Source organism: Schistocerca americana, chromosome 9 (genome assembly GCF_021461395.2).
Source record: "Schistocerca americana isolate TAMUIC-IGC-003095 chromosome 9, iqSchAmer2.1, whole genome shotgun sequence".
Classification (NCBI taxonomy): domain Eukaryota; kingdom Metazoa; phylum Arthropoda; class Insecta; order Orthoptera; family Acrididae; genus Schistocerca; species Schistocerca americana.
The window spans coordinates 34,138,831-34,154,645 of NC_060127.1; the positions used below are offsets into that span (position 1 = coordinate 34,138,831).

General features: G+C 46.2%; 1 protein-coding gene across 1 annotated transcript in view; it reads right to left on the bottom strand.

Moving 5' to 3' along the window:
- LOC124551235 overlaps nt 1-15,815 on the bottom strand; it is a 343,125-nt gene that overhangs the window by 119,528 nt on the left and 207,782 nt on the right. Inside the window, exon 18 of the mRNA XM_047126229.1 lies at nt 10,903-11,246. Within this exon, the coding sequence (XP_046982185.1) occupies nt 10,903-11,246 (344 nt within the window). The remainder of the gene's footprint in view (nt 1-10,902; nt 11,247-15,815) is intronic.

Consider the following 15,815-nt stretch of genomic DNA (forward strand, 5'->3'; position numbering starts at 1 on the left):
TTCCATAGTCCAATTTCGAGCGCACTAAGGCGCGATAGATGCGGAGAAGGACCACTCGGTCCGCTCCCCAGGAGGTACCATTCAGGACATGGAGGGTGTTGAGGGATCGCAGACAGCGAGCCGAAAGATAGGAAACGTGGGACGACCAGCACAGTTTTCTGTCAAACATAAGACCCAAGAATTTAGCGACGTCTGAAAACGGAAGGTTGACAGGACCTAGATGTAAGGAGGGCGGAAGAAACTCCTTACGTCGCCAAAAATTAACACAAACGGTCTTACTGGGAGAAAAACGGAAGCCGGTTTCGATGCTCCAAGAGTGGAGGCGATCGAGACATCCTTGAAGACGTCGTTCAAGAAGGCTGGTCCGTTGAGAGCTGTAGTAGATCGCAAAAACGTCCACAAAGAGGGAACCAGAGACATCAGGAAGGAGACAATCCATAATTGGATTTATGGCAATGGCAAACAGTACAACACTCAGCACTGAGCCCTGGGGTACCCCGTTTTCTTGGGAGAAAGTACGGGAGAGAGTAGTGTTCACCCGCACTCTAAATGTGCGCTCTGCCATAAATTCGCGAAGAAAAAGGGCCAGCCGACCTCGAAAGCCCCAAGAGAACAGTGTGCGGAGGATGCCTGTCCTCCAACAGGTATCGTATGCTCTCTCCAGATCAGAAAATATTGCTACTGTTTGCCGTTTCCGGAGAAAATTGTTCATGATATAAGTGGAGAGAGATACAAGATGGTCAAATGCAGAACGATGCTTTCGGAATCCGCATTGGGCAGGTGTTAAAAGACTGCAGGATTCCAGCCACCATGCTAAACGGTAATTCACCATACGCTCCAAAACCTTACAGACATTACTCGTGAAAGAAATGGACGATAGCTAGAGGGGAGATGTTTGTCCTTTCCAGGTTTCGGAACAGGAACGACGATAGCTTCCCGCCATCGTCTGGGAAAAGTACTGTCGGTCCAAATTCGATTATAAAGGCGAAGGAGGTAACGCAGACTATGGGTTGATAAATGCAGCAACATTTGGACGTGAATACCATCCGGTCCTGGGGCGGAGGAGCGAGAAGAAGAGAGTGCATGTTGGAGTTCCCGCAAGGAGAAAACAGTATTGTAGCTTTCGCGATTTTGAGAGGAGAAAGCAAGAAGTCGCACCTCCGCTGCACGTTTCTTCGGGAGAAACGCTGGCGGGTAATTTGAAGAGCTCGAAATCTCAGCAAAGTGCTGACCCAACGAGTTAGAAATTGCGACGGGGTCCACTAATGTGTCATGCGCGACAGTGAGCCCAGAGACCGGGGAGAAACTAGGCGCGCCTGAGAACCGTCGAAGCCGATTCCGAACTTCCGAGGAGGGAGTGAAGGTGTTAAATGAGCTAATAAAGAATTTCCAGCTTGCCTTCTTGCTATCGCGGATGACACGACGGCATCGCGCTCGGAACTGCTTATAGCGGATACAGTTGGCCAAAGTAGGATGGTGGCGGAAAACGCGGAGAGCACGTCGCCGCTCACGTATTGCATCACGGCATGCCTCGTTCCACCAAGGAACTGGGGGCGCCGGGGCAATTCGGAGGTGCGTGGTATTGAATGTTCCGCAGCTGTAAGAATAACGTCGGTAATATGTGTGACCTCATCGTCGACGCTGGGAAAGTGACGGTCATCGAAAGTCGCTAGAGACGAAAAAAGTGTCCAATCGGCTTGGGCAAACTTCCAGCGTCGCGGGCGCATGTAGGGCAGTTGAGACTGCAGTCTAAGGACACATGGAAAGTGGTCATTGGAGTGCGTATCATCAAGGGCGAACCATTCGAAGCGCCGAGCTAGCGGAACAGTACCGACCGCAAGGTCCAAATGAGATAAATTTGTCGTGGAGGCAGACAAAAATGTAGGGACCCCAGTGTTGAGGCAAACTAGATCTGCTTGGTGGAAGACGTCTAGCAATAGTGAGCCATGTGGACAAGGATGTGGAGATCCCCAAAGCGGGTGGTGGGCATTGAAGTCCCCAACCAGCAAATATGGGGGTGGAAGCTGACCAAGAAGATGAAGGAGATCAGCTCGTGCCATTGGTGTGGACGATGGAATTTATACAGTACATAGAGAGAACGTGTATCCGGAAAGGGAAAGACGGACGGTGACAGCTGGGAAGGAAGTGTTTAAATGGATTGGGTGATAATGGAGAGTTTCATGGAGAAGAACCATGAGTCCTCCATGTGCTGGAGTGCCTTCAACAGAGGGGAGATCATATCGGATGGACTGAAAATGAGGGAGAACAAAGCGGTCATGGGGACGCAGCTTTGTTTCCTGAAGACAGAAGATGAACGGCGAGGAGGATCGTATGAGGGCCGACAATTCATCCCGATTGGCTCGAATACTGCGGATATTCCAGTGGATAATGGACATAGAGTGAACAGAAAATGGAGGAATGTGACCAAGGTCGCTGTGAACTCAACGACTGCTCAGAGCTTGCGACCGACAGCATGGAATGGCATTCAGCCGAAGGCAGAAGATCCTGATCCATAGGTTGGAGCAGCTCCTGCCACCAGCGATCGACCGGTTGAGCGGCCGCCAGCAGTGCGCCTCGGCGACACAGAGGACGGCCGAGGGCGATTTCCGCCAGGTGGTGCTGTAGATGGGACACGCCTTGGCGGAGAAGGAGAGGAACTGGGTTTCTTTGTAGCCTTCTTGGAAGTATGATGTTTAGAGGAAGGAGGAACCGATGGTTGTGAAGTTGGGGTACGTAAAAAGTCTTCACGAGTATGCTCTTTTTTCGAAGTCTTGGTGTCTGACTTTTGGGCTAGAGATTTAGCAGAACTCGACGAAGGGTGAGCCAGAGAGTGGGCAGGCGAAAGTGGTGAGGTTGAACGGGCGATCTTTGCGCTGGCCGATCTGACGACCGTGGCACTAAAGGTGAGGTCGCAAGTCTGCGTGGCCACATCCTTTGTTGGCCGCGGAGAAGCAAGGACAGTGCTGTATTTCCCTTTCTGAGGCACGGTGGGCTGTCGACTGGCGAATAATTTTCGAGCAGCAAAGGTCGACACCTTTTCCTTTACTCTAATTTCCTGGATGAGCTTTTCGTCCTTAAAAACGGGACAATCTCGAGAGGAAGCAGCGTGGTCACCCATACAGTTGATGCAGCGAGGGGATGGAGGTGGACAAGCACCCTCATGGGCATCCTTGCCACATGTAACACATTTGGCCGGATTGGAACAGGACTGGCTGGTGTGATTGAACCGCTGACACCGATAGCAACGAGTAGGGTTTGGGACGTAAGGGCGAACGGAAATTATCTCATAGCCTGCTTTGATTGTCGATGGGAGTTGAACTTTGTCAGATGTCAAGAATACAGTGCGGGTTGGAATGATGTTCGTGTCAACCCTTTTCATAACTCTATGAACAGCCGTTACGCCCTGGTCAGACAGGTAGTGCTGAATTTCTTCGTCAGACAATCCATCGAGGGAGCGTGTATAAACGACTCCGCGCGAGGAATTTAAAGTATGGTGCGGGTCCACCCGGACAGGGAAGGTGTGTAGTAGTGAGGTACGCAGCAATTTTTGTGCCTGGAGGGCACTGACTGTTTCTAACAACAGGGTGCCATTCCGTAATCTGGAAGAAGACTTTACAGGACCTGCAATTGCGTCGACACCTTTCTGAATAATGAAAGGGTTGACCGTGGAGAAGTCGTGACCTTCGTCAGACCGAGAAACAACAAGGAACTGTGGCAACGATGGAAGAACTGACTGTGACAGAGACTCAGTGAACTTACGTTTGTGAGCAGACATAGTGGAAGGTGAGGTGCGGAAGAATCCCCCATGATTACCGGCGTCTCCGATGGCGCGCTCCTCCCTTGTGGGGGCCCTCTCTGAAGGCACTCCCGCCTTAGGTGATTGTTCACACCACAGGTCACACCTCCCGACAAACGGACGGAGGGACCAATCGGCACTTTCGGAAGGTATCAGCTCGGGTAATCACCCCTCCCTGGGCCTGGCCGTTACCAGGGGGTACGTACGTGTCCTACCTGTCTACCTGGGGCGGGGAATTACGCGTTACCTCGTCACCGGCTACGCATGGAAGTGCGTGGGTCGGCCTTCAGACACGCACAGGGAGGAAGGAAGAGAAAGGGAAAGGAAAGAAGAGAGAAAAGGGTAAAGAGAAGAGGTAAGGAAAAGAGAAGGACAAAGGAAGGATGAAGACATACAAGCAAGGAAGGCGAAGAATGCGGTACATTTACAAGCGTCCGTCTCCAGACGTAGGCAGAAACCATACTCCCAGAGGGGGAGAAAGGGAAGGGAAGAACCAGAGGTGAGGGGGGGATGAAGATGGGGGATGGGGAAGGATGCGGAAAGGGAAGGTATGCAGCCCGGAAAGGAAGGAAGGCCACATTAGCTCGGGGTCCCGTGCTCGCTACGCACGTATCCACAAAAGAGTTGTGGATCCCCTGGGGGGCAGTCGTATAGAGATCACGGTCTGTAAATAATTAATATAATTATCTGTAGCGTTATCATCAATTATGTCAAATATATATGCAATTATTTATGGTAGAATGTGTTTTTGTTGGTAGCAAAGAGTGTCTTCTCTGATCCATGATTCATTTACGTAATAATTAAATGTTGCCCTGGCCATTTTGTGTAAGTTAATCGTTGTAGCGACGCTTTTAATAGTCATTCTTCCAAGAAGTATTAAAGGTAATAATCGTAATAAATACAGAACGGCGTCCTGTAATATTTTCCACTTCATTTTTTAGACCAAAGGTACAGTTTTATGAATAGTAATTTTTATTAATGTATACGCTGCCATTGCGCAGAGGCAGCTATCTGGAGCATCAAGCCTCACAGAGAAATAAATAATTAAGCAGTTTATTTAACTGGTTTATCGCGTAACATAAATGAAAGATTCTTTTTTAAACCCATCGTAAGACGGATGTCTTCACGTTGGGATACGTATGGTATTTCTGGCGATAGCGCCCTGAGAAAGAATTAGCCGTTGCTTTTAACCAACATTAAAGAGAATTTTTAATAAAACATTTTCATACCCAATCATCAGAATAATTTTTTTCATTCTCTTTTAAAAAGAGGTTACGCGATAAAACGAGGAACCCGATGAAGAATCTTTGGATGACTGCCGAAGAAAGCGAAAGGCACTCGTTTTGTGTGTAATGTTCTCCGAGTCATAGTATTTATAACAATGTGGAATTAGCGCATACCTTAAATTATGACTTCTTTTTCCCGTAACATTTTGAGCAGAAAAATTGTCAATGTGGGTACAAAACAGGATAGTTTGTACTTATTTTGTATGTGTAACAAACAATACACTGACGTGATGGGATAGTGATATGCACATATACAGATGACAGTAGTATCCCGCACACAAGGTATAAAAGTGCAGCGTTCTGGCGGAGCTGTCATTTGTACTCAGCTGATCTGTGTGAAGAGACTTCCGATGTTATTATGGCCGCACGAAGGGAACTAACTCTGAGAATCTCGAGATGGAGCTACACGCACTGGACATTCCATTTCGGAAATCGGTAGGGAAATCTTGACTTCATAATTATTAGAATTTTTATACTAATTTGAATGGTTATTGGGTGTTGTTATTCAAACTATCCTTGTCCTTGAAGGCGTAGATTTTTTTTCCCAGCACTGTAGCACGGAGGGCTTGTTAGTTACCGGCGACATAGCCAAAACTCTATTGTGCCGACACTGTTGAGGTAATATTACTTTTACTTCTTTGATTTCAAATCTATCTGCTGATTGTAATGATAATGTGTTACACTAATAAAATTCGATTTTTCATAAAAAATTGGCAATTTTTTAGAAACGAGAAGCTGAATTTGGCATTGTTGTTGTTGTTGTTGTGGTCTTCAGTCCTGAGACTGGTTTGATGCAGCTCTCCAAGCTACTCTATCCTGTGCAAGCTTCTTCATCTCCCAGTACCTACTGCAATCTACATCCTTCTGAATCTGCTTAGTGTATTCATCTCTTGGTCTCCCTCTACGATTTTTACCCTCCACGCTGCCCTCCAATACTAAATTGGTGATCCCTTGATGCCTCAGAACATGTCCTACCAACCGATCCCCTCTTCTGGTCAAGTTGTGCCACAAACTTCTCTTCTCCCCAATCCTGTTCAGTACTTCCTCATTAGTTATGTGATCTACCCATCTAATCTTCAGCATTCTTCTGTAGCACCACATTTCGAAAGCTTCTATTCTCTTCTTGTCCAAACTATTTATCGTCCATGTTTCACTTCCATACATGGCTACACTCCATACGAATACTTTCAGAAATGACTTCCTGACACTTAAATCTATACTCGATGTTAACAAATTTTTCTTCTTCAGAAACGCTTTCCTTGCCATTGCCAATCTACATTTTATATCCTCTCTACTTCGGCCATCATCAGTTATTTTACTCCCCAAATAGCAAAACTCCTTTACTACTTTAAGTGTCTCATTTCCTAATCTAATTACCTCAGCATCACCCGACTTGATTCGACTACATTCCATTATCCTCGTTTTGCTTTTGTTGATGTTCATCTTATATCCTCCTTTCAAGACACTGTCCATTCCATTCAACCGCTCTTCCAAGTCCTTTGCTGTCTCTGACAGAATTACAATGTCATCGGCGAACCTCAACATTTTTATTTCTTCTCCATGGATTTTAATACCTACTGCAAATTTTTCTTTTGTTTCCTTTACTGCTTGCTCAATATTCAAATTGAACAACATCGGGGAGAGGCTACAACCCTGTCTTACTCCCTTCCCAACCACTGCTTCCCTTTCATGTCCCTCGACTCTTATAACTGCCATCTGGTTTCTGTACAAATTGTAAATAGCCTTTCGCTCCCTGTATTTTACCCCTGCCACCTTCAGAATTTGAAAGAGTATTCCAGTCAACATTGTCAAAAGCTTTCTCTAAGTCTACAAATGCTAGAAACGTAGGTTTGTCTTTCCTTAATCTTTCTTCTAAGATAAGTCGTATGGTCAGTATTGCCTCACGTATTCCAGTGTTTCTACGGAATCCAAACTGATCTTCCCCGAGGTTGGCTTCTACTAGTTTTTCCATTCGTCTGTAAAGAATTCGTGTTAGTATTTTGCAGCTGTGACTTATTAAACCGATAGTTCGGTAATTTTCACATCTGTCAACACCTGCTTTCTTTGAGATTGGAATTATTATATTCTTCTTGAAGTCTGAGGGTATTTCGCCTGTCTCATACATCTTGCTCATCAGATGGTAGAGTTTTGTCAGGACTGGCCCTCCCAAGGCCGTCAGTAGTTCCAATGGAATATTGTCTACTCCGGGGGCCTTGTTTCGACTCAGGTCTTTCAGTGCTCTGTCAAACTCTTCACGCAGTATCGTATCTCCCATTTCATCTTCATCTACATCCTCTTCCATTTCCATAATATTGTCCTCAAGCACATCGCCCTTGTATAGACCCTCTATATACTCCTTCCACCTTTCTGCTTTCCCTTCTTTGCTTAGAACTGGGTTTCCATTTGAGCTCTTGATATTCATAAAAGTCGTTCTCTTATCTCAAGAAGAATTTGGCAAGAAGTAAATAAAATACGAGGTTACATCTTAATAAGCAATGTTTCGACTCTTGAAGAGGTAGTTGTAGCATAATGGAGGTCATCACTTTTGTTCACATTTGTACGTTCTCGAATCACATGTATGTGATCACCGCATATGTTCAACGTCCATGTGCAATCATCATTCACACATGGTAGATGGCAACACTAACAGCGGAGGATATATACGAGGATTGGAACTCAAATAACTCGATATTGGCTTTCGGACCAGTACGGGTATGCAGAGAACCTCGTGAATCCGTGGACACTGCTTGCCAGCAGAACGGGACTTTTCAAACTTGTGGAGGCTCTATAACGGTGGGAGGGGGGGGGGGGGAGGCGGAGGTGCGCGCTTGGTTTGATATGGGACCCCAGATATGTCTAGATACGACTCTGACAGGTGACACGTACGTAAGCATCCTGTCTGATCAGCTGCATCCATTCATGTACATTGTGCATTCGGACGCACTTTGCCAATTCCTGCAGGACAATGCGACACCCGACTCGTCCAGAATTGCTACAGAGTGGCTCTAGGGACACTCTTCTGAGTTTGAACACTTCTGTTGACTACCAAAGTACCCAAGAATGAACATTATTGAGCGTATCTGGGATCCATTGCAACGTGCTGTTCAGAAGAGACCTCCACCCCCTCGTACCCTTACGGAGTTCTGGACAGCCCTGCAGGATTCGTGGCGTCATTTCCCTTCAGCCCTACGTCAGTCTTTAATCGAGTCCATGCCACCTCGTGTCCCGCCAATTGTGCGTCCTCGTGGGGGCTTTACACGATATTAGGCAGGTATACCAGTTGGGTCTTCAGTGTATAATTGAACACATGACTAGTTCTCTTATTTTTACGTACTTAGTTGGCATTTGTGCCTATCTTTAGGCGAGTCTTCTGAAGACTTGTTCATGTTTAACACCTGGGCTTGTATTCGTGACTCAGATTCTGCTGGAAAAACTAAAGGTTGCTGTTCTTTCCTTATTCTGGTCTACATATTCTGTGAACAATCATTTTCAACCATGAACCTTATCAGGACCAAATTGAGAAATGTTCTTATTGATTATATTACCTAAAATTAAAAACAACATTCAAAACTCATTTACCCAAATATTTCAAGGAATGCGAGGTCACTGTCATGATTTAGTTTTATGGATACCCTACAGTCTAATATTGTCCAAAAATAATACGGCTATTAAGTGAAATTTGTTACTCGATTTTACGGAGCATAGTGGAGTGTAAAACAATGTACGTTGAAGTTCTGAGAAAGGCATTCTGAGATTGTGGGACATACCGCTTGGATGAACCTAAGGAAGCAGGCGAACCAAGTAAACAAGTAAGAGTTCATTGTTATTACTCTCTTCACGGAGGCTATTTATAAATGGTAGCGGAGAAGACACGATCCTGGCCTACCTTAGAATTCATATCTCCTATCACCATTTTTATCATTTTTTGGACACTGTCCAGAAGCTTGCCCCAGTTCCTCATAGAAGATCTCCTTTTCTTCTGCGGTCTTCTCCTCAATAGCGGCATGTGCATTTAGGAGACTGTAGCTAAAGAATTTCCCCTTTATTCGCATGTAACATATCCCTGGACTTACTGCTTTAAATCCAGGAAAACATGGGGAGGGGTCGACCTCGGCGAATTTGTTTCGATTAGATTGAGGAGGTTCTTGAAAAAGCTAACTTATAAATATCCTAATTAAAGTAAGGCGAGTGCACCTACCTACATACACTACTGGCAATTAAAATTGCTACACCACGAAGATGACATGCTACAGACGAGAAATTTAACCGACAGGAGGAAGATGCTGAGATATGAAAATGATTAGCTTTTCAGAGCATTCACACAAGGTTGGCGCCGGTGGCGACACCTACAACGTGCTGACACGAGGAAAGTTTCCAACCGCTTTCTCATACACAAACAGCAGTTGACCGGCGTTGCCTGGTGAAACGTTGTTGTGATGCCTCGTGTGAGGAGGAGAAATGCGTACCATCACGTTTCCGACTTTGATAAAGATCGGATTGTAGCCTATCGCGATTGCGGTTTATCGTATTGCGACATTGCTGCTCGCGTTGGTCGAGATGCAATGACTGTTAGCAGAATATGGAATCGGTGGGTTCGGAAGGTTAATACGAAAAGCCGTGCTGGATCGCAACGGCCTCGTATCACTAGCAGTCGAGATGACAGGCGTCTTATCCGCACGGCTGTAACGGATCGTGCAGCCACGTCTCGATCCCTGAGTCAAGAGATGGGGACGTTTGCAAGACAACAACCATCTGCACCAACAGTTCGACGACGTTAACAGCAGCATGGACTATCAGCTCGGACACCATGGCTGCGGTTACCCTTGACGCTGCATCACAGAAAGGAGCGCCTGCAATGGTGTACTCAACGACGAACCTGGGTGCACGAATGGCAAAACGTCATTTTTTCGGATTAATCCAGGTTTTGTTTACAGCATCATGATGATCGCATCCGTGTTTGGCGACATCGCGGTGAACGCACATTGGAAGCGTGTATTCGTCATCGCCATACTGGCGTATCACCCGGCGTGATGGTATGGGGTGCCATTGGTTACACGTCTCGGTCACCTCTTGTTCGCATTGACGGCACTTTGGACAGTGGACGTTACATTTCAGATGGGCTACCACCCGTGGCTCTACCCTTCATTCGATCCCTGCGAAACCCTACATTTCAGCAGGATAATGCACGACCGCATGTTGCAATTCCTGTACGGGCCTTTCTGGATACAGAAAATGTTCGACTGCTGCCCTGGCCAGCACAGCCTCCAGATCTCTCACCAATAGAAAACGACTGGTCAATTGTGGCCGAGCAACTGGCGCGTCACAATACGCCAGTCACTACTCATGATGCACTGTGGTATCGTGTTGAAGCTGCATGGGCAGATGTACCTGTACACGCCATCCAAGCTCTGTTTGACTCAATGCCCAGGTGTATCAAGGCCCAGGTGTATCAAGGCCGTTATTACGGCCAGAGTTGTTGTTCTGGGTACTGATTTCTCAGGATCTATGCACCCAAATTGCGTGAAAATGTAATCACATGTGAGTTGTAGTTCAATATATTTGTCCAATGAATACCAGTTTATCATCTGCATTTCGTCGTGGTGTAGCAATTTTAATGGCCAGTAGCGTAGTTATGATTTAAAAATCGGTATCTCAAAAGAGCTTTCAATCGTTGTGCCGTTGGTATATGGCACTTTTGATTAACGAGTTTGCCGACCACAGGGTTATCCCACCACTTGCCCCAACACACGTCGAATTTTTGACATTATCGATTCTTTTCCTCTCTGAAAACAGGTTACGAGTAGAGGATGGTCTACTCACCTCCAAGGAAGTCGAAATCCGCCACTGGGTGGTCGCTCTCTGCAGCCGCGGGCCCCGTGTGGACGCCCGTGAAGTCCATCACGGCAGACGTGTCCTGCTGCTGCTGCTGAAGTTCTTGGGCCGACGTCATCGGCTCCCCAAAGGCATCGCCCAGCAGCAGGTCTGCTGCTACGGGCGATGCGCCCCCGGAAGGCTGCCTGGGTGGCTGCTGCTGCTGCTGCTGCTGCTGCATCATCACGTCGACGTTGGCGGCAGTGGTGGCTGGGGCGGCGTCGAACAGACCCAGGATGTCCGAAGTGCTGGGCCGCGCTGGCGCCTGGTTCGTCTGCAGGCAAGAGTCTCTGCTGTGGCCACAGAGTCGATGGTTGGTAGGTTAAGGGAACTAACAGCGGGGTGATCATTCTGTCGTTACAGTGCTAGTCCATCTGAAGTTAGTGACGTCAGCTAGAAATTTGATCAAAGTGACAAGGTGAGACCACGACGGCTGGATCAAGGATTTATATCAAACTTTGTACGCTTTCGGTAGTCTAAGTTGTAAGGCATTCTACTTAACAGATTTCGAAAAAAATCGTGGAAGACATTTTAAGTGTGTGATGTACCGGTGCGTTGCGACCCTGAACACAAGCTGGCGACGGTCATGTTATGGCGTTGATGTTCCGTAATCGGTGGATCGCTGGATCGAGTCCTGTACAGCTTTTTCTTATTTATATTTATTCAACACTAGTAATTTACACTCAAGCGCCAAAGAATCTGGTATAGGCATGCGTATTCAAATACGGAGATATGTAAACAGGCAGAATACTGCGATGCGGTCGGCAACGCCTACAAAGACAAGTGTCTGGCGCAGTTGTCAGATCGGTTACTGCTTCTAGAATGACAGCTTGTCAAGCTTTGTGATTTTGAACGTGGTGTTACAGTCAACGCACGAGCGATACAGCATCTCCGAAGTAGCGATGAATCGGGGATTTTCCCGTACGAGTGTACCGTGAATATCAGGAACCCGGTAACACATCAAATGCCTCACATCGCTGCGACCGGGAAAAGGTCCTCCAAGAACGAGACCAATGACAAGTGAACAGAATCGTTCAACGTGACGGAAGTGTAACCCTACCTCAAATTGCTGCAGATTTCAATACTGGGCAATCAGCAAGTGTCAGAGGGCGAACCATTCAACGAAACATCATCGATTTGGGTTTTCGCAGCCGTAGGCCCACTCGTGTGCCCTTCATGATTGCGCGACACAAAGCTTTTCGGTCTCGCCTGGGCAAGTCGACACCGACACTGGACCGTTGATGACTGAAAACATTTCAAATTGTATCGGACGTACGGGTATGGAGACAATCTCAAGAATCCATGGACCCTGCATGTTAAGCAGGGGACAGTTCAAGCTTGTGGAGGTTCTGTAATGTTGTGGGGCGTGTGCAGTTGCAGTGGTACGATTCTTACAGGTGACCGGTACGTAAGCATCCTGTAATCACCTGCATCCATTGATGTCCAATGTTCATTGCGACGGACTTTAGCAATTCCAGCAGGACAATGCGACACTCCACATATCCAGAATCGCTCGAGGAACACTTTACTGAGTTGAAACACTTCCGCTGGCCACCAAATTCCCCAGATATCAACATTATTGAGCATATCTAGGATGTATTGCGACGTGCTGTTCAGAAGAGATCTCTTACCCCCTCGTACTCTTACGGATTTATGGACCGCCCTGCGGGATCCATGGTGTCTGTTCCCTCCAGCACTAATTGAGACATTATTCGAGTCCATGCCACGTCTTGTTGCGGCACTTCCGCGTGCTCGCAGTAGCCCTACACGATATTAGACACGTGTACCAGTTCCTTTGGCTCTTCAGTGTTCCGAGTTGGCGCAGTGGCTAGCACAATGGACTCGCTTTCGGGGGACGACGGTTCAAATCCGCGTTAGGCCACCCTGATTTAGGTTTTCCGTGATATCCCTAAACCACTTCAGGCGAATACCTGGATGGTTCCTTTGAAAGGGCACGACCGACTTCCTTCCCCATCTTTCTCTAACCCGATGGGACCAATCACCTTGCTGTTGGGTCAAAAAAAAAAAAAAAAAAAAATGGTTCAAATGGCTCTGAGCACTATGGGACTCAACTGCTGTGGTCATCAGTCCCCTAGAACTTAGAACTACTTAAACCTAACTAACCTAAGGACATCACACACATCCATGACCGAGGCAGGATTCGAACTTGCAACCGTAGCAGTCGCACGGTTCCGGACTGCGCTGTTGGGTCAACTCGGCGAAATCAACCAATCCTTCAGTGTACGATGAAAATATATATGTATTTACATGAACTTTTGTTGTTTCCAATGTTATTTCGTTGTTTACTAATTTTAATTATTACAACAAATATTATGCTACTTTTGTTTGTATGGGTAAGTTAGAAACTTTATCCAGCGCCTTCAGACTTGCTCATATTTTGTTGACAATAAACGAGAAACCGACTCTCGTGAGGATGCTATTAAAATACTTTGAATCGAACATCGTCAATCTGTGTATCGATTTTTACGAAAATCTTGCGGTAAGCACGGTTTGCATCCAAAGTGTGGGGAAAAAAGAGAAATTTTTCAAAATGTCAACGAGCTTTGTTTTTCCTTGGAATCACTGAAGATTCCTTGTGTATGCGCGAAAACTGTATTCATTCGATGTAATACATAACGCTTTATTTTGAACCATATCTGTGAGAAAAATGTCATACTGCAACTTGATATATCGAAACCACACCCGACGATTAGTAGTATGTTACCCTCATATTCTGGCATATTATAATTCGTTGTATTATTCAATGAAGTTATTTACACCTTTATTTATCGATATTTGACTTGGACTTTCCAGGACATTCCCTAGTCCTTGAAACCCTTGTGTGCGTATCGAAGCGTCCAGGTGCAAAGCAGTTCTCGGAACCTTACCCGAATGGATGTACAATGCATTTTGGAAATCACATCAGGTATACATTAACAGGTAAATTTTACTCGTTTGGTCGTTTACTTGTTCATAAATATTTGTTGTCATAATAAAAATTATGCAAACGACCGGATAACATTGGGATTTCTGTAAAAGTTCATGCAAATTCACTTGCCCTTTCAACGTATTAGCTTTCCAATGTAACGCATGAAATAAAATGACTGGTGCAAAATTATAATGTTTTTCGTGGTCACTTGTTGACAAACTGCCTGTTGGCCCCAGTCTCGGGTTCTTCGGCTGATGTTCGTCTGAAGATTGTTCTGACGTTGCGCCAGCACTAGTGGCTGGCATTGTCAAAGTTTCACCCTCCATTGCTGTTTGTCAAAATGAATGGTGTTGAAAACAAATTAAATAAAAGAAATCGATTTGGCGGTCCACCGACTACGGAGCTTGAACGCCAACCACATGACCGCCGCCATGTCGCGTTCTGGATCGCATGCACTGGTACATCACTGAAGCGCACAACATCTGCTGCGATTTTCTCGAAATCTGAAAGTGCACAGCAATTGAAGTAAACCCGTTATCTGAACGTCGTGGACTCCACTTGTGAAATGATATGTAGGACTGGTAAAATTACCGGAATGCGTGTCAGAGAGCAGACGACAGTCCCCCAGGTCTCACCTGTGGTGAAGGAAATCCAGTATTCATTGAAAACTAAAATTCTTAACTAGCGATTTTGTTTATAGCCCTTTGTTGATAAAGACTTAGGAATTAAAAAGTATAACGATTTTTTCCTTCCTTACGCATTTTACACTTCACGGAAATGCTCATGGAACATGCACCTTTGTTGCAAAATACCAGGGCTGGGAATCGAACGCGTACTGCCCACTTGACAGACAAGCTTTCTTCCACAGAACCACGAATCCAAGCGAGAGATACCACCGCTTCAGTGCATTAAAGATGCCTGGTAAACTTTAAAGTCTTTTTGTCCAGAATTTTCAAGTTCACTGCGTTCAAAGTTATGATCATAGGAAGTGACGATACGACAGCAGACGTGCACACAACCAAACAACGTGCACAGAAAACTAGGAACACAAACGATAGCATTACCATTTGCAACAGACTTCAATGAACCCGTGAATAAACTATTTGATACAGTGAATGTTAGCATTCTTTAAACTTGACAGTGTATAATAATTGTGCTATTTATGGGCGTGTATAATTATGTGTTGTTTATGGTTGTGTATAATAGTTATGTCCGCAGCTCGTGTACTCGCGGTAGATTTTCTCGCTTCCCGAGCACGGGTCCCCGGTTCGATTCCCAGTGGGGTGAGGGATTTTCACCTGCCCCGAGATGATGGGGTGGTGGTGTGCCATCCATCCATCCATCCATCCATCCATCCATCCATCCATCCATCCATCCATCCATCCATCCATCCATCCATCCATCCATCCCCATTACGGTCGGAAGGAGGCAACGGCAAACCACCTGCATTAGGACCTTGCCTAGTACGGCGGTGCAGGACTCCCGCATCGTTCCCCTACGCTCTGTCAAGAAGCATGGGACTTCATTTCCATTTTCTATAATAATTATGTGTTATTTATGGTTGTTCAAAGCAGAGACCAGGCGGAAAAATAAGTGACACTTTAGACATTTTGACATGTTTAGCCACCATATTCGGTAGCGGCAGTAGACGAACTAGGAGTTCGATGACAAGTGGGGTTGGCGCAGCAGCAGACAGCACTTCGACGGCTCAACGAGCGAGCAATGCTTCCAAGAAGAACAACGACCAGCGCAGTTCGCATATCAGCGGTCAATGCTCCACGAGCTGTCAGTATACTAAACTCTCATGCGTGATGTATCTGGCGATGCGGAGGAGGACAGGGAAATGCCCTACCGCGCCAGCATAGAGTTAAAACAAGGAAAGCCGACATGTGTGTCGACATTGGTCACATTTCTGCCCAACGTGAGAAGCATA